The sequence below is a fragment of the Gopherus flavomarginatus genome, chromosome 19 (assembly GCF_025201925.1).
Source record: "Gopherus flavomarginatus isolate rGopFla2 chromosome 19, rGopFla2.mat.asm, whole genome shotgun sequence".
Classification (NCBI taxonomy): Eukaryota; Metazoa; Chordata; order Testudines; family Testudinidae; genus Gopherus; species Gopherus flavomarginatus.
Window position 1 is genome coordinate 8,565,321 of NC_066635.1, and position 23,298 is coordinate 8,588,618.

At 42.8% G+C, this 23,298-nt stretch overlaps 1 protein-coding gene across 3 annotated transcripts in view; it reads right to left on the reverse strand.

Annotated features, from left to right (window-relative positions):
* Positions 1-12,353: 12,353 nt before the first annotated feature.
* Positions 12,354-23,298, reverse strand: part of ZZEF1 (zinc finger ZZ-type and EF-hand domain containing 1) — a 79,283-nt gene continuing 68,338 nt past the window's right edge. For all 3 annotated transcript variants that reach the window (XM_050929529.1, XM_050929528.1, XM_050929527.1), the window contains 5 exons: positions 21,606-21,704; positions 20,586-20,751; positions 18,865-19,018; positions 16,980-17,051; positions 12,354-15,551 (listed from right to left, as the gene is read on the reverse strand). In XM_050929529.1, the coding sequence (XP_050785486.1) occupies positions 15,477-15,551; positions 16,980-17,051; positions 18,865-19,018; positions 20,586-20,751; positions 21,606-21,704 (566 nt within the window). In that variant the 3' untranslated portion in view covers positions 12,354-15,476. The remainder of the gene's footprint in view (positions 15,552-16,979; positions 17,052-18,864; positions 19,019-20,585; positions 20,752-21,605; positions 21,705-23,298) is intronic.

Sequence of the window (23,298 nt, forward strand, 5' to 3'; positions counted from 1 at the left end):
TGCTACCCTCACAATCTGTTTATTAGCAGGTTTTTGAATAAAACGGGCTGACAACTTTCTGCAAGCTTCTGTCTGACTCCCTCCCCAACTCTGGCTTTCCCAGGGCACACACACATACCTAGAAAGCATCCAGGCAAGACAGGCAGAGAATTCAGTTTCAGCAGACTTAGCTCTCCTGCCCTGGAGTACTATTAACTCACTGAGTGTTGGCCAGGTTTGGGGGCAGGAAGGTTACAAACGGGAGCAATTACTATCTAGCCCAGTTTTCTGTACAGACCCTGCAGAAGCTCTCCAGGCCTCCCGAGAGTCAGCCACGTCTCGAGTCAACGAGCACAAAGTCTCTTCTTGAACTGACCAAACTCTTGAGCAATGCAAGGATAAGCCCCCCCACGCATGCGGAAAGTAGCTCCCACAAGCAGGGTAGAGGGAACGGCAATATACACACAACCTTCTCTCTGAGGCTCACAGACAGCAGCTCTGTGGGTGGGAACCCTCGTCGCTGCACAGAGGCTGTATGTCACATTCGCTGAAATGCCGAGAACAGGCGTTCCCAGTCTCTGCATCAGGACATACTGTTCTTCACAAGGAAGTCATGGCATTCAGCTGCCATGATAGAAATTTGGACACACTTGAGCTAATGTACTTACTCTTGTCTATACTTCAAGATTCAGGCAGTTTCCAGACAAGAGTAGCTTAAAGTCTCAAGCTAGGGCGAAATACATAATAGTCTACAAATGGCCAGGACAGTTACCACAATAATACATAGCAATACCTACCCATGTCTAGCATTCATTGTTTTGAGAGAACAGCGCTAGCACTAGGCATCCAGAGACTACCACTGCCTGAAGCAAAAAGAGAAAACAAACAACAATTCTCTAGGAATATATGGAACCAGCAGAGAGCTAACAGGCCAACAGGCACCATCTCCAGCCCTTTGAATTGCAATATTTGGCAGCTACAATGAAATATCACACAAAGAAACATGGTGCTTTTAACACTAGCCCACACACTTCAATCGCACAAGTTAAGCCCAAGCTAAGGAGAATGCCAGGGGCCCTGCAGTTAGGTTTCTAATTCCCTGAGACCAGGGCCCCTTATTATTTATATGGCAGTACAACCTCGAAGCCTCAGCTAGGGGTGGGCGCTGTACATAGATTTCCTAAGAGAAAGTCCCTCCACTGTGAGCTAAACCAGGGGTTCTCAAACTAGGAGTCGGGACCCCTCAAGGGGTCACGAGGTTATAACATGGGGGGTTGTGAGCTGTCCACCTTCACCCCAAACCCCGCTGTGCCTCCAGCATTAATAACACTGTTAAATATATATATAAAAAAAGTATTTTTAATTTATAAGAGGGGGGTGTCGCACTCAGAGGGTTGGTATGTGAAAGGGGTCACCAGTAAAAAAGTTTGAGAGCCACTGAGCTAAACAGACCAGGCAGACAAGGATGGGAAAGGAAAAGCACAGCACGAGAAAGGAGAACTGAAGGCTACAGCAAGGTCACATAGCAGGTCAGTGGCAAAACCGGGAAAACAACCCAGACGTCCTGACTCCCTGCCCGCAGTGAGCTACATGCTAGACTACATGGCCTCTTTGGGATCCTGGCTCCAGGCTGTAAAGCATGATGAAAGGCTGTACCTTGTCTCAAGAGCCCCAATATGTTTTGAGCACTGTGTCAGCAACTAAAAGTTGCAAGTAGAATTCTTCACCTCAGCTTACTCCATTGGCATTGTCCCTTGAGTTTACATGGCGGACACGTGACCGGTGCAGCTTTCTTTGTGTTTTGTCCCCTGGAGTTGAAGCATCTTCCTGAACCAAATCATGATGCTGTGTGCAGTATCATCACGCCACAGTTTATGTAGGAATGTAACAAGCCATCAACACACAATAGAGGTACACACCTAGGTGACAACTGGGGAGCTGAAGCCCAATTTCAGCAGTAAAAAGTTGCCAGAGATCAAGCACATCATAAACGACACTCAGATGGAAAGTCACAGGGAGGCAGATGCTGTTTTTTACATACATGTAGGAGGCACACTCGTTTGTAATGCTAACTGGTACCATCGTCCTGCTAGTGTCTTCAAACCCCATCATAAGCCCTCATCAATCCTTTTAATTATGGAATACTCTCTCCACTTCAAAACTATCAGGAACATTAGCACTCTGGGGGATGAGGAAGACACACAAAAGATTATTTGCAAAAATGAAAATGGAAAAAGCCTGATATGCCAGTCTGAAAAGCAGAACGCCAAGTTCTGCTTAAAAAGAGGAACACCTTGAAATGATGAGCTTGGGAACTTAAATTTGTAATGCTGCTGGACACTGACACTGTCTCCACTAGCACTTTTGGTAGGCAAAACTTTTGGCGGTCAGGGGTGTGAAAAAAACAAAAACACCTCCCTGACCGACATAAGTTTAACCAACAAAAGCACTGGCGTGGACAGCGCTACATTGGCGGGAGACACTCTCCTGCCAACATAGCTATGCTGTGCATTGAGGGTAGTTTAATTAGAGCCTACACAGGAGACTTTATAGCAGCGCAGCGCAGCTGTGCCACTGTAAAGTCTGTACTGTAGACACGCCAAAGGCCTTGTCTACACTACAGAGTTTTGTCGACAAAAGTTATGTCGAAACACAAAAAGCACTATAATAAAAATAGGAATTGCATGTTCACACTCACTCCCTTGTCAGCAGAGCCAGTCCACGCTTGGGGCACTAGCATTGACAGTGTGAGCAGTGCACTGTGGGTACGTATCCCACAGTCTGGCTCGACATCTTCTGCTGCTAGATCTTGTGGGAAGAAGGCTCAATGTCCCATGATGCATTGCTTTCTGTCCCAGCATTCCATGAGTTTCCAGTTTTCTTTCAGGCCATTTTTCAACCGCCCTTTGCTGTGCACCCCGGCATCTTTGCGAGAAGGGATGGATCCCAAACTTCTCTCCTATGCTCTGATAACTCATGAAAGCATCACAGATGGAAGAGCAGTTAATTGTGAAGTTCTTAACTGAAGAAGACTCCCAGTTGCCTGTCATGCTGTGATATATGGATTGGAGCAACTTGAGATTGCTAATTGGAATTCATAGAACAGTTGCATAGGGTAGACCGTTGCTTTTGGGCTCAGGAAACAAGCACTGAATGGTGGGATCATATCCTCATGCAGGTCTGGGATGATGAGCTGTGGCTTCAGAACTTTTGGATGCGTAAAGCCACTTCCGGGAATGCTGTGCGGAGCTTGCCTCAGACCTATGGCGCAAAGACACCAGAATGAGAGCTGCCCTATTGCTAGAGAAGCGTGTGGCAATCCATGTGTGGAAGCTGGCAACTCCAGACTGCTACCAGTCGGTTGCAAATCAATTTGGAATCAGGAAGTTGACTGTTGGGGCTGCCTTAATGCAAATGTGCAGGGCAATTGATCGCATCCTGCTACGAAGGAGTATGACTCTGGGAAATATGCGTGAAATAGTGGATGGCTTTGTAGAAATGGGTTTCCCTGTGGAGGGGTGATAGATGGCACATTCCAATTCTGGCACCAGACCATGTTGCGACAGAGTACATCAATAGGAAGGGGTACTTCTCCATGCTGTTGCAGGTGCTTGTGGATCACCGCGGACGTTTCACTGACTTCAACGCAGGGTGGTCCGGGAAGGTGCATGACGCACCCATCTTCAGGAACACCGACCTTACAGAAAGCTACAAGTGGGAACTTCCTTTCCAGATCAGAAGATTACAGTGGGAGACGTTGAAACGCTCAGAGTGATCCTGGGAGACCCAGTGTACCCCTTACAGCCATGGGTCAGGAAACCTTACACTGGAAATCTGGACAGCAGTAAGGAGCAGTTCAACAGGCTGGGTAGATGCTGGATGACAGGGGAATGTCCTTCGGCAGATTAAAGATGTGCTGATGATGCCATTTTGGCAGGTTAGACCTCAATGAGGATAATGATTTTAAACAGCCAGATACCAGAGCTATCAGAGGGGCAATTCAAATCAGGGAGGCTTTGAGGCAACACTTTGAAAATGAGAACCTGTAATGTATATCTCTGTGACTGGTGCTGCAATGTTACATTACATGCAGTTTTCCTATGAAGCAATGGTGACATTTGGGGCCTTACATTCCAGTAAGCAAATGATTAAACTGCCTGTATATGTATTGCTAGTGCCTGCTATCTCAATTTGTAGAAAGCAAATAAAGATGAGTTACCATTCAAAAAACTTTGCTTCTATTGCGCAAGAAACAATACACACATGCACATAAAGATGCTTGATGGGAAAGGAGGTATCCAGGAAGGGCAGACTTTCAGAGCTCTGTGTAGGTCCAGCTATCATTGTGAAAGATGTCCGAGGGGGTGGAGTGAAGGGGAAACCGAGAAGTCTCGGAAAGTGGAAAGGACTGTGCGGGTGGAGTTTGGGGGGACATGGAAAAAAGAGTTCTGAATATGCTGTGGGGGAGGGCGGGCATGCATCTGATCAATCTGCAGCCTTATTAAGGACTTCAGCATCTGCGTTTGCACCTCCATGACTTTAATCATCTGCTCAGTAGCGTCCTTAAATTCCTGATTCTCTTTTCTGTCCTGCCTTTTGGCTTGTGTTCCCTTTCCTCTGCATTGGAGAAGTGCAGCACCTCCCAGAGCACATCTTCTTTACTGTCTTGGACGTTTTCTTATCTGGCAGAGCTGTTTGGTTCGTGTGTGCAGGGTATTCCTGAAGGCCACATCTGCCGAAGCAGAAGGAACAATGCACAGAAGCATGATTGCTATATTCACACACAGCATTGAAACATTTCAGTAAAACACACCTTTTCTAACATATCAATCACTTTCTCACTGACTCTTGGCAAGCACACATCTCTGCGAACACCCAAAGCATGGTAAATGTAGGCTGGGGGAGTAGGGGGTGCTCTACATGGGGCAAAAAGCACTCTGCAAGGGTTGTGGTGCAGCCTACTAGGCAAAAAATTGTTAACATTTTCCCACACTTTTCCATAGATGGGGGTCATTGTAGCAGATATCTCACTGCTGAGGGTAAGCAAGGAAGCGAGGGTTCATCTACTACATGCTTGTGGCTTTTGCCTGTGTGCCACTTTGGTCCCTGCACAAGTGACTGCCAAATGGCAAGGGAAAGTTTCCTACAATGGGGGAAGGAACAAAGCAGCTCTGCCAAGGAACCTTCGGCAAAGGATTACCAAGTACCTCCAGGAAACTGTCCTGGAGATCTCTCTGGAGGATTCCCATGAGCTCTCAGCATGCATCAACTACACAGGGAAATGTCCAGCTCACAGAAACACAGCCAGCCTTGTACATTTCTATACCCTGAACCCACCTCCACACTACACAAACCACAGCCACTTACCAGGCGTCTCCTCTCCTGCTTCTTGCTCGCCAGAGAGCAACTGCTGAGACTGGCTAGACACCGCTGGAGTGGGGAATAGTTCCTGGCTGTCTGCCCCACCATGCGACCTGGCCAGGAGCTCCACATCACTGTCTAACTCCACCTCTACATCAATGACTTTGTCCTCTGGGTTAGGTCCTCTTTCCGCCACCTCCAGGCCCGCTGAAGTATCCACAGGGCTCTTGGTGATGGAGGTGGTCGCCACTGAGGATAGTGTCCAGCTCCTTATGGAAACGGCGGGTCTTAGGTGCAGCACTGGAGTGACGGTTTGCCTCCCTCTCCTTATGGTACACCTGCCTCAGCTCCTTTATCTTCACGCTGCACTGCAGCATGTCCCGATCATAGCCCTTTTTGCACAAGCATCGAGAAATCTGCCCATAGGCACAGGTATCAACTTTTGTTGGCGCCGGTGGGTACTTGCGCCCCCCAGCCCCTCCCCACCTCATTGGACCCCTCCCCAAATTCCCGCCCTGGCCCCACCTCTTCCCCGAGCGTGCTGCATTCCTCCTCCTCCACCCTCCCTCCCAGCACTTACTGCGTGAAACAGCTGTTTCTCAGCGCAAGCGCTGGGAGGGGGAGAAGGTGGAGGTGAGCTGGGGCGGGGAGCTGCCGGTGGGTGCAGAGCACCCACCAATTTTTCCTCATGTTTGCTCCAGCCCCAGAGCACTCATGGAGTCGGTGCCTATGCCCCTATCAAAATTCCTCAAGCGCAGCTGGGACTGCACAGCCTCCTCTCCCCATATACTGAGCAGGTCCAGCAGCTCCGCAGTGATCCAAGCGGGAGAGTGTTTGCTGCGATAACTTGCTACAATCATCTGGGAAGATGCTATGAGACCTCTCCACGCTGAACAAGCAGGAAATGAAATTTCAAAAATTCCCAGGACTTCTAAGAAGGTGGGGCAGATGGTGGTTTACCTGGCTGAAGGGCAGTGGAGTTCAAACTGCTGACCAGAGTGGTTCTCAGGATGGGCATTGTGGGACACCTCCTGGAGGCCAATTAAAATGATAAAATCAAGCGTGGTGCCTACCTGGCACTTGGTCATCAGAAATTTTGTGCAAAAAGCCAATGTCTCTCCTCAGGGTGGTTTTATTTTAATCGCCAAACCAGGGCATTATTGCTGCCAAAAGTCAAATTGCAGTGTGTACGCATCCACTGTTTGGTCACAAAAGCAGCCTTTTGTCAACAAAACCTTATAGTGTAGACAAGGCCTAAAAATACGGATTTAACAGACAGCTGGGTTTTATGCCTCATTGTAACACACCCTGTCGCCTACTAACTCTCCATTGTCCTACAGCTGCAGAGGTTTAATTGCTCCCTTCATTTTAAGTGTGTCTCCCACAACACGTGTAAACCCCTAACACTTAATCTGTCCCACCTTGTATTTAGCTTGGACGCCTGTTTCCTTTCAGACCTGAGGAAGTGCTCCGTGAAGCTCAAAAGCTTCTCCTTTCTTGAAGTTGGCCCAATAAAAGATATTGCCTCATCCACCTTGTGTCTCTTTAAAAAAAAAAAAGTTGAAAAACAGTTGACATTTTCGGTTAATATAAGTTTTACTGTAGCTTGTTTGTGTAATGGAAAATGGTGCGAATGCAAGAGAGAGATGACCTATTAAGCATTTTGATAAGAACTGAGGTCTTGACTTGTTTCAAAAATTCACAAAAACAAGGAGTCCGGTGGCACCTTAAAGACTAACATTTATTTGGGCATAAGCTTTCATGGGTAAAAAATTTATTTGGGCATAAGCTTTCGTGGGTAAAAAACCCTTTTTTTACCCATGAAAGCTCATGCCCAAATAAATGTGTTAGTCTTTAAGATGCCACTGGACTCCTTGTTGTTTTTGTGGATCCAGACTAACATGGCTACCCCGATACTTCAAGAATTCAGGGCCTCTGCCCTTTCATATAGGAATATTCCTGTTTACAATAGCAGGCCAAACAAAACATTTATGCACAGGATTTGGTCCCTTTCTAAGACAAGCACTTAAGTACTTAATTAACGTTAGGTATTTGCATAAGGCCATGCCTTAAGCATGTACCTAAAGTTAAGCATGTGTTTAAATGCTTTGATGAACAGAGAGGGACTGCTAGGGTTGCCAAGCCCCCAGGATAAGCCTGGAGTCTCCTGGAATCAGCATCTCCCTCTGTGACTACTGAAAGCAATCTGGGAGATTTTAATAGGATATTTTTTAAAAATGACATTACGTCATGGGGGGGGGGAGAGAAATCCTCCCAGAATAGCTTCAGTCAGTCAGAGCTGGCAACCCTGGGGACTGCTGAACCAGAGTCCTTGAAAACTACACACAGTGGCTGTTCCAGGAGCACAGAGCACTGAATTCTTACTGGAGGAGAAGCTTCTGCAATAGCTCAGGTTTATACAGTTTTTCATCCTGAAATTTAAACTGCTATTCAGACTACATATACTAGGAATTACTGCACTGCCCCATGATGCAGCCACTTCTGGGGCAGTATACAGCTGCTTAACAGCACATGGCATTGTTAAGCAATAGTTCAAAGAGATTTACTGTATCCACTGCAGGGGAAATATAGACAGACAGAAAATAATTACTGGTCATGGAATTTGGCCAGAATACTGGGGTTAACATACTTGGCGTCACACAGTCTCTTTTGTTTTAATTTCTGCCTTCATTTCACAACCATCATATTTCATGGTGCAAGATAATGCCAGTTATAGTGGCAACCAGCAGCTTCTCTACACCTGCTGCTGGGCTGCAATAGGCTTTTCATCAGTATGACTCAGCCGCTAAAGGTCTTTATTTATATTGCAGTAGCATCCTATGGCTGGGCTTTTCAAAGAGCCTAAGGGAATTGGGTGCCCCACTCCAATGAAATTCAATGCACACTCATGTTCAACTCCCAGCCAAGATACACTAGGCACCAGACAGATACGTAGAGAAGAAATCCATGTGAAGCTGGTCCTTGGTATTTTGTCATTGCAGCTTAAAAAAATCAGCCTTTTGTGTTGTTTTGGGGCCAAGCATTACACCACACTGTATGTTTGTGAATATAGTGAACTGCATTCAGAGTGAAGTAGATTGAACTCTCCATCTGTTCCAGCACACTGTGATGTGTAAAATGCAGCTCTACTAATGAAACTCTGCTTAGAAAAAACTAGTTTGCTGGTAAGTGACATCACTTTAAAAGGGTTCCACTGTATGAGCATTAGACCCTTCCAAGAAATGCCAAATCACCTTTTGGTGTCTGAGGCTATGGCTACACTACACAGCTTTCCTGCCAACAAAAAACTCCCCCCAGCTCCCGCCCCCATAAGTGGCAGCGGCTTTGTTGCCAGGAAAGCGCTCCTGCTGACAAAGTGCTGTTCACCCGGTGCTTTTCGGCAGTAAAACTTTTGTCGTTCAGGGAGTTGTTTTTTTAACACTCCTGAATGACAAAAGTTTTGTCGATGAAGTGCCAGTGTAGACATAAGCCACAAGAGAGAAGGGACCATTGACAAATATTTCAAGAAGCTTCAATCTCACCCCTCGTCAGTTTACTAACACTTTCTGCTCCTGTTGCACACGATACAGGTTAAGTCTTTCCGCCTACTCGCAGGGAAGATGTAAAAAAAATGCTGAAGCATTGATGGAAGGACAGGCTGTATGATGGGGAAATGGAACAAGAAACCAGGGGAGCAAGGAGGAATGAAGTGAGGGGGGAGACAGAGGAAGAGCAGGGGAGAAAAGCAGCACCAGGAGAACATCCCACAGATTTGATTAAGCAGGGGACGGGGTGGGGAAATCTCTATTCACTGAGACCAGCCACTGAAGCCAAGCACTAGAGTTTTTCAGGGTAGCACTGTAATGCTGTACATTGGCACTGCACTAGAATGACACACATTGGGAAAACAGCACATCTTCCCCTAATTTGCAATCACCATTTACATTAGCCCTTCTGTCACCTTCCTCCATGCGTTCTCCAAACCAAAACATGCCTTCTCTGTCCCATTTTCAAGGAGCAGGATATATTCTTTAAACATTAAGAAATACTATCAAGCCATTTGAGGATTCACTACGATTCGTGTACTGGGGTTGATAACTCTGATGAGACACATTGCGACTCAGATTTTAGGGGGAGACGGGACCAATTTTTTTGTGTTCTGTGCTGCCCACAGCACAGTACACTCCTGTGGGAAGTCCTGTATTGTTGCAGCTCAGTTATGGAGCTGGAGAAAAGAAAGCACAAGTGGAACAGAACAATGGCAGAACAGGGAAAAGTCCTGCCAAAGAGATCTGATTAAACCCATACGTTAACTGCTCATTCCTTTCTTATCTCACTCATCTTATTTCCTTAACCTTCTATTTCATTCCTTCCCTGTTTACAGGGGGCACTTTTCTTAACTATTTGGCTTAAAGAGAGAGGAGATCAAATCTTTGCTCCACCTGGGGAGGCAGAATCAGCTCCTGCTCATTCTAAGCTTCAAGTGTGGTGGTGCTGCTTACACGGTTACAGTTTGGGTATGTCTACAGAGCCAACGTTAAAACACTGCCGCAGAGCTCTCCCAGCGCTGTAATAAAACCACCCCCACAAGGGGAATAGCTCCCAGCGCTACACTGTCTACACTGCCACTTTACAGTGCTGAAACTTGCATCGCTCAGGGTGGGGGGGAATGTTTTTTCACACCCCAAGCAGCAGAAGTTGCAATGTAGACAAGGCCTTAGACACAGTTATCAGCCTCCTGACTGAGACTGACCTTTCAATGACTGGCTGGTGTCAGCAGAGGAACTTTGAAAAGTATCCTCTTCAGGAACACTTCATTGTGTGTTTGTTTTTATTTAAAACGTTTGTTTAGGATTTTGCCTAAAACCAAAACGAACTTCTAAACAGCGCATGTGATTGCGGTACTTGCCTGTCACCAGAAGACACAACCAGTCACTTGTGACAGTCACTTTCAAAACAGTCCCTTGTGATAATTCAGTTGTGTCACATAAAGCAGCACAATCCTGTTTGCATGAAATATGCTGTGTATAACAAACAAGGGAAATGAAAGTATAGGATCAGAACACTGGGCTAGACTGTTGTGGATGTGCTCAGATGTTATACTAGGGCAGTTCCAGTGATTTAAAATGGAGTCATTCCTAATTTATCCTGTTAGGACAGAGAATAGATTTAGGCTCAAGGTCTACAGGGAGAATTCTGCGCAAGTTGCCCAAAACAACATGTCAAAAAGAGTCTTTATATTTGATTCAGACTACAGAGGCTGTTATTCACCACCAAGGAAAACACATTGCCTTTATATAGCACCTGTGATCCAGGAGCTCAAAGCACTTCACAAACATTAAGCCAACCAGTTCATTTGTATTAGATGAATACTGCCCCATTTCACCACTGGAAAAATTGAGCCAACAAAGAGTGTCCCCGGTCAGCGGCAGAGCCTAGACTACAAACCTGGAGCCAATTCTCAGTCCTATACTTTATCCACTACACCACACTCTCCCTACATACATAACATAATTTAAATGCAGCATTCCACTGCCAAAGTTTTTTAAGCTAATGTGCAACCTGCAACCATCCCCTCAAAATGACCCCAATCACTTTCACTTTCGCAGCAAGCAACTACACGTTTCCAGACCTGAGTACTGTTGCATCAACTTCCTCGACGTTTAATGAATGTACAGAAGTAACCGTATGGCAGCCCTATTGGCTTCTGCTCCATTAGAAGCCAGAAAGTCCATGTTTGCAAACTGAAGGAAGGCAAAACTGGCTCAGGGTCTGTGTGTGTGTGCAATTCTCTGCTGCCAGTTTCTATATTATAAGGGTTTGTCTGTATGGACAATTGTCCCATTTTCACTTAGAGTGTGATTTTAAACTAATTTAGTTAGACCAGTGCACACACTTATTCTGGTTTAGCTTAAATTGATTAGGAACAGACATAAGCTAAATCTGTAGAAATCACTTAAAACCAAAATAAGCATGTACTCACAGAGATCTGGACCAGTGCAGCAGAGCTAAGTTTTGTGGACACCACTTCTAAAGTCAGTCTAATGCATTAAAAGGATCTAGTTTCTTAAAGGGCTAGACAGAAGGAGCTCAGATGCTATCAGCTGTTAAGGGGTTGTGGCAATAGACTGTAAGAGCATGTAGGTACAGACGCCTGGGTGGGGCAGGAAAGGTCAATGGTATTTGCTTATTTTGCTTTAAGCATGCCATAGAGTTTTGCTCTTAAAAGAAGCAGGGGTGGAAAAAGAAGCGCATCCCACAATAAACGAATGAAACGAGCTAGTTTACAGCCTGATCCTGCTCACAACAACATGAGACCAACATCCCCGTCCTAGATTCTCCTCGCCCTTAGCGGCTCACTTGAGTATAGTACAATCTACAGTTCAGGTTATCAATATGTATTTAGTAAACACACACGACAAACCTCTCTGGCTTTGCACAAAAGGGGAAACCAACTTCCAGACTGGCCAAATGCCAGAGGAGACTCCCAACTTGTCACTCCAGGGAAAAGCCCTCACGTTCCCACCAACCAGCCTCTCAGGAAAAAGCCTGTGTAAATAAATAGACTTGCTTAGAAGGCCAACAAATGGCAGCTCTAATGGACCAATGGGCAGAATTACCCTTGCCAGCAACCTCCTCCCATTTACAGTATGGGAGCGGTTATGGCACAGGAGTGTCTCTCAACATAGACAAGACGTGAACCACCACCTTGAAACAAATTGTGGCCCAACTCTACAACTGGATCCACACAGACAGACCCCCACTGAAGTCAAAGGGCCTTGATATAGGCACAGGGGTCAGTCCACATGGAACCAGTTGCAGGACTGGGGCCTAAGTCAAGCCTCATGTGATGTTTGTGTGGCAGAGTGTGATATCAGCTATACAATACTAAGGAGGACAAGCAGGTTTATTTACATTAATCCTGTCCCTAATGATTAACACTCAAAGTAAACCCCTAGCTCTTGCTGCAAATTCAATCTTCGGTAAGAGAAAGAAAAACAAAACTACAGACACAGTGTTGTACTTTTTATAGAATTTTTACAATATATTTCTCTTCATTTGCATATTTTATCCACATCTATAACTTTCTTGTTACATGTTGAGCTGAACTGGAATAAATCTAAAAGGTCTGATCTATTTCAAACAACCAAAACCGATAAAAATTGCAAAGTAGTAAACCCGTAAGAAAAAAAAAATTAAAAACCTTTTAAAGTGTTTAATGAAAACAAGTCACATGTATCATTAGGAACAATGTGATTTGTTTTAAATACATCATATGTGATTCAGGACACAATCAGTTTTTAATTAGGCACATTTTTTTTCTTCAGCATACCTGTTTTCCAGCCAGCTTTGTACTACTCCATAGAATCATCTGCATCCACTTGGAACTGCTGCAGGATTTCAAAGAGCTATTGGTCACAAATATTCAATTTGGTTGGTTATGCCTCCTCCCATTTTTACATGATAGAAAAAAAAAATCAATATTTCTTGCCCCCTAAAAACCCACAATGAAGGAGCAAGTTGTAAGGCAGTGAAAGACTCAGTGTCAAGCCAGGGGACAGTCCTTCACTTCCATCTAGTGGGTGGAAAGAATATGTAGCAGCTAATGCCACTTGTAGCCCTTTGAGAGCAAGATGGCTGACTGGTAAGGGTAGTAAGTGGTATGCCTAAGATAGAAACTTTGGCCATTCCTGTGTCATTCCTACAACCTTTGTGCATATTGTTAGATAGAAAGTAAAAATACAGTGCAACAGAAAAAGAATAAGAATGAGGAAACGCCATAATAGGATCAGTGAAGGATCTCTGTATAGTCTGTAAACCTGATGTAAAAAGAGGAAAAAAAAGCTTTCTGTAAATAAGCTTAGGCAGATCTCAACAGCGCATCACATGCCTTACATACGACACAATCAACCTATCACCAGGGATTTACCAATTAGCCAGGGACTTATTCCAAGACAATGTGTAGGAAATCCACATGGTCCCAGAGCAGCAGTTTTAAAATGCTCATCTGACCCTTTGATAAAATACACACTGTTCATTAAAGTGGACTTCAGAAGATGATCATAGTTTTGGTGTAATAACCCCACCCCCACCCCAGATACTCCAGTAGGAGTTCACACTGTTAGGAGACATGCATTTGGTTTTATCAGGGAAGATCCTGGCCTCTCCTGCAGCCAGATTACAAAACTTAAAGACATCACTAAAAGGGAACCAAAGAATAAGATTGCAAATTCCTTTACCTATGAGTTAAAAGTTACGATACAAGTAAATCTCATGTTTAGTACTCAACAGTATCTCACCCTGGAAAGGGAAAGGAAATCTTCTCTCGTTCACACTCTGAACTTTCATTATGTTACACTGCAAGAAAGTTTTCAGACGAGTATGCATTTCTCTGCCTTTTTCCAAACTTGGGCAGAGGACAAGTTCTTCCTACACTCTGGGATTTGCTTTTACTACGAGAGCCATCCCATCTCCGGAAGACAGTGATTGCAACTTCTGGGGCCAATGAGGGTCTTCAGTTTTTAACCCCTTCATTCAGAGTATTCTTTCCAATTTAAACTTCTCTCCCACAACAGCACTGGCCTTGCATTCTCCTAATGGAATAGGAGCCAATCAGCTACTTCCAAGGCTGCAGCACCAACGACCATCCAAAACATGGGGGCACTAAAGCACATTGCACATTTCCCTCCCAGAGGGAAATAGCACCGCCTTTAAGATACTCCCAGTCCCCGGTGGCTGGAAGAGCACCATTCCATAGACTATTCCTAAATGCAGGGCTCCTATACATAGGACAGTGCTAGCCGCTGGTCTTTTTGGACAAATAAAGCCAGTGAACACAACACTCAGTTCAAACACAGTCATTGTCCTGATGCCATTTTGATCAGCTTTCCAGTCTCTACTACAGATGCATCTGGTTATGCTTTCTTCATCATTTCATTCTGGGGAAAAAGAATCTAAGCACAATAAAAGTTTTGCAGATTTTACATTCAACAAAACCAAACAGGCAATTAGCACACACAAAATGTAGCCCCACAACCCTTTAAGCTCTTTGCAGTCTTCTTTGGAAATGGAATAACCAGCAAATTTGGGCAAGATTAAAGCCAATTTATTTCAACACAGAGGTCTGCTATTTATTCCACATTCAGCAGGAGTAATGCAGTTATTGCTATATGAGATAAATTGGGTTAATCACTAACCCCCCCCTCCCATCATCCCTTGATGCTGGGAATCAGGGTTTCCCAGTGTTCACCAGAAGGAGCTCCTGGGTCACCAGTAGCAAAGAATATGCCATGAGTAATTTCTTGATAAGATGCCATCTTTGAGAAATATATAAGTTATGCATCACAGCCAGTGCTTCTCCGCTTCTCATACCATCTCTTCGAAAGCTACTCCAAGGGAGCCATTGTGATTTCTGAACTAAACCAGAACAATGCATTGTACATATTTAAGACAATGTAGAGTAAGATCAGTTGATCAAACCAAAAGAATAGAGGCTTTCACCTGTCAGAAGGGTGCTCTGCCATTGGAATCTTAACTGCCCTTTGAATCTCTCTATATTTGTTTTAAAACCTAAAGTTCAGTAATGAGTTAGTTGCTGCAAGATTTTCTCCATGGGTAGTGCCTTTCAAAGCAAAAGTGAAACATGGCAGGTTTCAAGAGTGGGCCATTTTTACTCTTACACAGTCCACCAAGATTCCTCTTCACCAATTTTACTTGCAGTGAAAAATAGATGCTGCCGGTGGCACCAGCATAAGTTCACCAAAACTTTTCAAGCTATCCCTTCCAGTTATAGTCACTCGGTTTTACTTGGAACAGATAGCCTTCTCCATTCTCATACTTCAGAAATCTTCTCCCGTTCACACTCTGAATAAAAAAATACTTTTCTGTTTACTTTAACATGCTACAATATGTGCGTATGTAACTGTAGGTGATGCGTGAGTTACTTCAAAATGTGCTTTTTCTTTGAAGTGCGCTTTTATTTTTACAAATTCTACATCAAAGTGGAAGGAAGGAAGGCTGCAGAGTACCCATATGCTGAAGCTGAAGGAACTTTTCCTGAATAGAGTGATGATGTTTGTTCCAAGGTTTCTATGGACAAACTATTCTATGACATGCACTCCGGCCATGAGCCAGTATTAAACATTCCAGAAACTTGTTGATTTGTTTGGATAGTTAATGGCAAGGCTGATAGCAGCAATGTTTTTCAGGGCCTGGAGGGGAGGAAGAAAAGAAAGTTAAGCATCACAAATATTATCACCATCAAGTAATGGTTACTTTAAGTTCTAAAAAGCCACCCTCTATTGCTGTGAGTTTAACAGACATAGGAATAGTCTGTTCTCTATCCATCTGATTATCTTCTGGCAATGAAGTAAACTGTCATGCATCCAACAAGGTCTGGATGCTTAACAAAAAACCAACTGCATTTCCGATTGTCCGGATGCCTCCCATCTGCTAAAGCTTTGCTTATGTAGAGGACAAGTCAGTTAAGGTGGATGTACCAGGCAAATCCCATTGTGGTATCACTTCTAAATGGACAGTGGGTTTTACTAAGATAAAGGAGTTGTCTCACATCAAATGAGCTGAGGGTTAAGAAGGAAGCTGGAGATGCCACAGAGACGTTGGGAGAGCAAAACTGAGTTCCTCTTGTTAGTCTCTAAGGTGCCACAAGTACTCCTGTTCTTTTTGTGAATTCAGGAAGTGTCTGGAAAAAGATAACTCTTCCGGGCCCACGGGCTGCTAATATTGAATTCAGTAAGGAAGCTCCCCTGAATTCAGTGGGAGCAGAATTGGCCTCTATATGACTTAAGTGATAGGAGAAGGAATGCAGAAAACCTGATGTGGGACATGAGTTTTGGTTTTGATAACTCAGATCCACTCAACTGCCATTATCTGTAATAATATTCTTGGGTGGCTATCAATAAAGGAGGACATCATTTGTGAGTAGTTTCATTTAGCAGGAGCTCAAGGGGACCCAAACAATGGTGTCAGGAAGGAAGATACAGATAGTGCTGGATCTACACCAATCTTGCAAGACTACACAGATTATCTGGGAAAGGTAAAAAATTTTAAAATAGGAGAGTAAATACTTTTTTTTCCATTGAAAACCACCATACTAATAAACAGACAACTAAATTTTATGCCTGGGCTTGTAAATTTCCATCAGTTTTGCAAGGTTGATATAAAAACTTACAAGGCAGTTTTCTTGCTGATTAAATTCACATGGTAGACCACTCACTTGACAGATAACATTGAGTTAGGTGACTTGAATCAGTTGGTGGCTGCCATTTCCTCCCCCTGCTATTTCACATTGATTTTGTTTTTCATGCAGTGGGGCTGTAGTTCCACAATCTGAAACTAAGCTCTTTTTGTAACCAACTACATTGAAATATGAATGTCAGATTGGGATGGGTGTGAAGAGGGAACAGATGGTACATGGATCAGGGCATTAGCCTTTCACATCTAAGGAATCATTATTTAAACCAGTGAAATTGAATTTTGGGATCTTGCGCTAACAGTGACTATATCTCTATGGGAAATAAAAGCCTATCCCGCAATCAGGAATGACTGGCTGTCTAATGCAGGACAGAGCAGAAGAGGTACTTTGGAGAGGGATTTTTTGGTTTTGGTTTTTTTTTTACCTGTGCTGTGCAACGATGAAGATGCTCTTCAGTATTTAAGGCAAGCAAGTAGTCCTGTAGAGATCCAAGCTCCTGAAGCCAGAAACATGCTCAGTGAGATTGCTTTAGCAAGGTGTTTTTAGTAACGTTATTCTACAGATCAGCATTAGCATTCCACTCTCCATAAGATCTACAGAGCCAATTCATCAACATTTTCACAAACCCATAGAAATATAGGGCTAAAAGGGACCTTGAAAAGTTACCAAGTCCAGCATTCTGCACATACACAGACCATCCCTGACAAGTGTTTGTCAACCTATTCTTACAGCCTCCAATGACGGGAATTCCACAACCTTCCTTGGAAGACTATCCCAGAGCTTAGCGACTCTTAGATATTATGAAAAAGTTTCTAACTAACTTAAAATCTCCCTTGCTTCTTTATTCACTTCTTGTCCTAGCTTCAGTGGACATGGAGAGAAATATTTATAACAGCACTTAAAATATTTAAAGACTGTCATTAAGTCTTCCCTCAGTCTTCTTTTCTCAAGACTAAACATGTTGAGTTTCTTTGACCTTTTAATTATTTAAAGAGTGATGCCCAGAACGGGACATAATACTCCAGCTGGGACCTCACCAGTGAGGATCAGAGTTGGACAATTACCTCCCATTTCTTACATACTACAGTCCTATCAATCCACCCCAGAACAACAACAGATATTTTTGCAACTGCATCATATTGTTGATTCACATTAAAATTTGTGATGCACTATATCCCCTAAATCCTCTTTGGCAGTACTACTGCCTAGCCAGTTATTTCCCATTTTGTAGTTGTACATTTGATTTTTCCTTCTCAAATCCTTGTACTTGTCTTGATTTAATTTCATCTTGTTTGCAGATCAATTCTCCAATTTGTCAAGGCCGTTGCGAAATCTAATTCTATCCGCCAAAGAACTAGAACCCCAGCCCTGCTTGGTGTCATCCGCACACTTTGTATGCACAGTCTCCACTTCATTATCTAAGTCATTAATGATGACCTTGAATAGTACTGGATCCAGGACAAACCTGTGCTGGACCTCACTAGATACATCTCCCCAGTCTGGACAGCAAACCACTGGTAACTACTCTCAGTGCAGCCTTTTAACCAGTTTTGCACTCACCTTATAGTAATTTCATCTATACCACATTTCCCTAGTTTGCTTACGAGAATGTCATGTGGCGCTGAACCACAAGACTTACTAAAGTCAAGATATAATCACATCTACTGCTTTCCCCCTATCCACTAGGCCAGGAACCCTGTCAAAGAAGGCAGTTAGGTTGGTTTGGCATGGCATGATTTGTTTTCAGCAAATTCATACTGGCTATTACTTATAACCCCATTATCCTCTAGGTGCTTCCAAATTGATTGTTCAATAATTTGTTCCAGCATCTTTCCAGGTATTAAAATTAAGCTGATAGGCCTATAGCTCCCCCAGTTGGTCTATAGTTACGCTCAAGATTACAGGATTTGAGCACAATTTTGACTTTGGGTTTCAATGTAGATTGGCCCCGTCTATACTGATAGCATACAGTGTTCAAATCCAGCCCAGAGAGAGTGCCACATTTAAACTATGTTTTCAAATGGTTATCAAACCCAGCTCTCCCCTGAGCATAGGTAGAGTCTTAGAATATTCCGCTTTTAGTACCTTAGGAAGAAATGTGCCCATTATTTAAGGTTGTATAATAGATAAGGAGGTAGCATAGTACAGGTATATGTCCCTATATTAGAACCTGATATTGAACTCCACAAGGGAAAATGTTTCCAACCTGTCTGGTGCCTACGAAATCCTGACCTATTTGAGCTGAGGAGCCAGAAAGCAGTCTAACAATTGCTGGAGAAGGGGAGCATATGGGTAAATGGATTGCTTACATTCATTCTGCTCTCTGTAACGAAGAAGAGTTCCGTAAGTGCACGATGAAGAGGAAGAAGAAGAATACCAGCCTTGGTCATGTCATGGCACAGGTTATTTTCCATATGGGTGAAAAGCTGCCAGAGTGGCTTTAACAAGGTGAGGTCACAGTCCCTTAAGAAACAAACCAACAGTCATTTAAGTGGAATGAGGGTAACTCAGATTAATGTCTCCATTTTTGACAAGAACAACAATATTTTCAAAGGAGCTGAAACCTAATGATCATTTCCTGACAGCACTATGAAGCATGTAACAAGAAGCTGATTACAAAGGTAGACTTGGGTTTTGAAGTACTTCGTTACAGAAATGTAGCAGCTAAATGAAAACGCCATCCTAGAAGTTTAAGATCCCTAGCTTTTTTTTGATCCAAGCTCAAAGCATTTAAGCACATGACTAATTTCTTCCCCTCTATGCAGCAACGCTCTTATGTCTGTGGTTCACATTAGACACTTTCATGGATTTAAGCAAGTCTAAAGCACTTGCTGAATAAGGAAGAACTGCTGAATTGGGGTCTTTGAAATAAATTAATGCAGCACTTCATTAAATGCCTTGATTCCACTGGTTAGAACTTTGCAAGTCTAAACTATAAGCAGAAAGGGTGTCTCCATTTTTTTTTAACATAAGTATAGGTAATTAGTATCACTTTGCAAGTAACAGGGTTTCCAGTCCTGCCTTTCCTCACATTCCCATTCAGAACATGACTGTATTGTATAGTCTCTTCTACACATACATAAAGAAGGCTTCATCAAAAGAGAACTCAATTTCAGAGGCTTTGATCAGGGTACTACAGAAGAAAATTTGAAATAGTATTAGGGTATTATTTCCATAATAAAGATTTTTACCCTACATTAAATTGTTGCCCACAGACAAAGGCACAAGTTTTTCGAGCACAAACTGTAAGGAGAAATTAGATACACATTCAGTAACAAATATCTGAACAATGGCTATGTACCTTTTAGCAAAATTGCAGATGTTCGGACTTGAATGTGGGCTAAGGTATCAAAATTCACGATTCATACAAATTTTATGTGTCATTGTCTAAAATTGCTACAAAAATATTTTTATATATACACATCAAACAACACTTCTGCATCCTTTGAGCTAGAAAAAGCAAGAGGTTTCTGGCGCCTTCAGGATTTTACTTAGTTGAACATTATAACTGAAGTGAGGGTCCATATATTAACCAACTGTCTACTTCTGCCCAGCACAATCACCTCTGCCACCCAGAATCAAGCATTAACTCACCTGAAGCTATAGCCCCATTTATACAGCTTGCACTGGCACAAATCAAAGACAGTTACCACCCTTATTGCAATACTGAATCTGGCAATGTTTTTTCTGCACTTTGTTCTTGATCTCCTCATTTTAACTAAGGAGACTCACCCTTGGATCCTTAAATTTATTTTAATACAATCAACATGGAATCTGACTTATTCTGACTAAGGGATTTGTTCCACAGAATCTTTGAAAAAGCCATCTAGAAAAAAAAATGGTTTTCAGAACATCACTACTTCAACCGTTTTTGGCTAGCAAGCCATTGCTAATACCCATCAATACCACAGATACCACAAACTATAGTGTCAACTTTCAATTATGATTCTCTGGCTCTGCCTTGACTTGAATTTAGCAAACCCTCTCCTTAAAGGCATGTTTAGTGTACAATGTGTAGCAATGTGTTTACCTGTGGTTGCTGCATTGCACTATCTTCAGGAGTAAGTGTATGGCCTTTAAACGCTGGTGCCCAATCTGGCGGCATGCTACTCCTACCTGCCATTCCCAGATTTTGGCTAGTGGGAGATGTGGAACCACCCTTTCCTCCGATAGCATTTGTTTCAGAATCTCAAATCCTGGAATTGAATAGAATCTGTTATTTCTGGAGGGAGACATTCTACTCACCTGCACAATTGTCCTCTCCCCATATATAGTTGGAATTGTTACAAACAAACAATGACATAAAAACCAAAACTTGATCTGGAGAAAGAGAATAAGGGCCAACCCCTGCCATCCTTAGTCCTTTCTTGGGCAAAAACATTAATGGGAGTTATGTGGCTAAATTCCTTACACCTATCTTTGAAAATCCTACCTCTAACATTTGCAATGAGAGTTTTGCCCAGGGAAGGACAACAGAATTTGAGCCCTAGTTAATAAATGGAGGTACAGCAGGCCTAAGTTAACTGCAAAGCATTCACAATCCAGATGCATATTTCAGAAGACTGTTAAAAATATTATCATTAAATAAGCCAGCAAAGCCTTTCACACTGGATCTGAAAATGAAAACCAGAAGCAGTCCATCATAACAGATATAATTATTCTTTAAACACAACTTAAATTACCTCCATTTACGATTATCATTTTGACAACAACTCTGAAGTGGCCTGTTAAACCCAGAACAAATTATGGCAAGTATCCTAGAGACTGTGTGTGTGACTGCTCTCTGTGTTTTCAAGCTTCAGCAGTTTAGATACTGCTGTCAAAGTTGAGCCAGTGTGAATAGAAGTCACTCATCAAAACCCAAGTCACACAATGAATGAAGTCACAACCCTATATCACCTTTTAAGAACACTTGAGGGGAAAAAGCCTATGCTAAGCAACCTAAAAAAAGAAGTACAGGCCAAGGAATACTTATACAAAAAAAATTGTGAAAGCATGGATCAAAATAATTGTAATATGTCCCTTTGGTCACACTCTGAATGGAGCTTACCTGTCTGGAACCTTCCAAGGTGACCTGCTGTCACTGTAAACTTGTAACCCCATTCAGTATTACTCATGTCAGAGGTAAATCGATAATACAACGTATCTCCTGTGCAGCAGGGAAGGAAAAAAACCATTCACATTAGGAAAAAACAGAAACTCAATAAGGTACTATAACGAAGAATGGAATACAGCAGAAAAGATTTTTAAGCTAATTTGTTTCCAGATGAAATCATCTTACCCTTCTGGTAATTCCAAAGTGAACAGAACATAAGACAAATGGGAGACTCATCCAGAATGCAGAACAGCTGCCACCAGTGTATAAAACTACACATAGAGATTAATGCTTTCTGTATTTTTTTGTCAGACAGTTGGTTCATTCAAGTGTGGGGGGTTATTTAGGAAACTGTAGTGCACATTAATAAAGATATACAGTACTGAGAACTGATCAACGATTTATGAGATATTTATGTGATAACCAAAACCCTTGTATGTCCAGCAGAATTTCCAGGACATTAACAAGAAAAAGTAGTAAGTTACTAAAGCAGCAATCACTGCTTTTAATTACCAGATGGAAGTCCTTCAGCTTCTGAAACCTCTTTTCTGTACAAAGGATGTTTTTCAAGAGGCTCCTTTCCAGGAAGCTCTCTTTTCCCCTTCTCTTTGGTGTACTGCCTACGGAAGGCAGCACATAAAGTAACGTGTCTATGGCTGTTCATTTCAATGTCAGCAGCTCTTGCTTCCATGCCATGTCCATAAGTGGCACGTGACACTTAGCTATTCACATAACTTCTGGGATGATGCTCTGAAATGACTTGTCAGAAAAGCAGTGCAGAACTGCAGACTTCCACTACAGGAATTAAACTGTTGTAATTTGGCCACTCAGAGTTGGTGACAAGTAAACCCTTCAATTCACGTAGAGTTTTCAAAAAGTTTAACAATTTTATGATCAGAATGTGGAGCAATCCAAGAAGTCCTTGCTGTTTTTATATTCAAGCTATGACTTTATAAAAGGGCAAGGTAGACATCAAGATATAATCCCAAATACAAAAGACCTCTATCTGCTTGGTTACTTATAGCTGCCACCAGTGCTCCAAGTTAGAAAGCCCTTGCCATGCTGCAGCAGAAGTCTATGCTAGGAGACTCAATAAGTCAATAGTCAAGTTAGTGCATAGCTTGCAAAATGAGTCCAATCACAGAGTCATAGAAATAAAGGACTGGAACAGACCTTGGGAGAGGTTATCTAGTCCAACCCTGTGTACTGAAGCGGGGCAAACATATCTAGACCATCCCTGACAGGTGTTGATCTAACTTGTTCTTGGAAACCTCCAATGATGGGAATTCCACAACCTGCCTTGGTAACCTGTTCCAGTGCTTAGCTATCCTAGTTAGAAAGCTTTTCCTAATATCTAACCTAAATCTCCTTTGCTGAAGATTAAGCCAATTAATTCTTGACCTACCTTCAGTAGACACAGAGGAATTCATCTTTGTAACAGCTCTTAACATATCTGAAGACTAATCAGGTCCCCTCTCCATCTTCTTTCCTCAACACTAAACATGTCCCCATGACCTTTTTTTTTTTTTAAACTTTTCCTCACAGATCCGTTTTTAAAAACCTTTTTTTATATTTTTGTTGCTCTCTTCTGGACTCCCTCCCATTTAGTTGCCCAGATTTGGACACAATACTCCAGTTGAGACCTTAC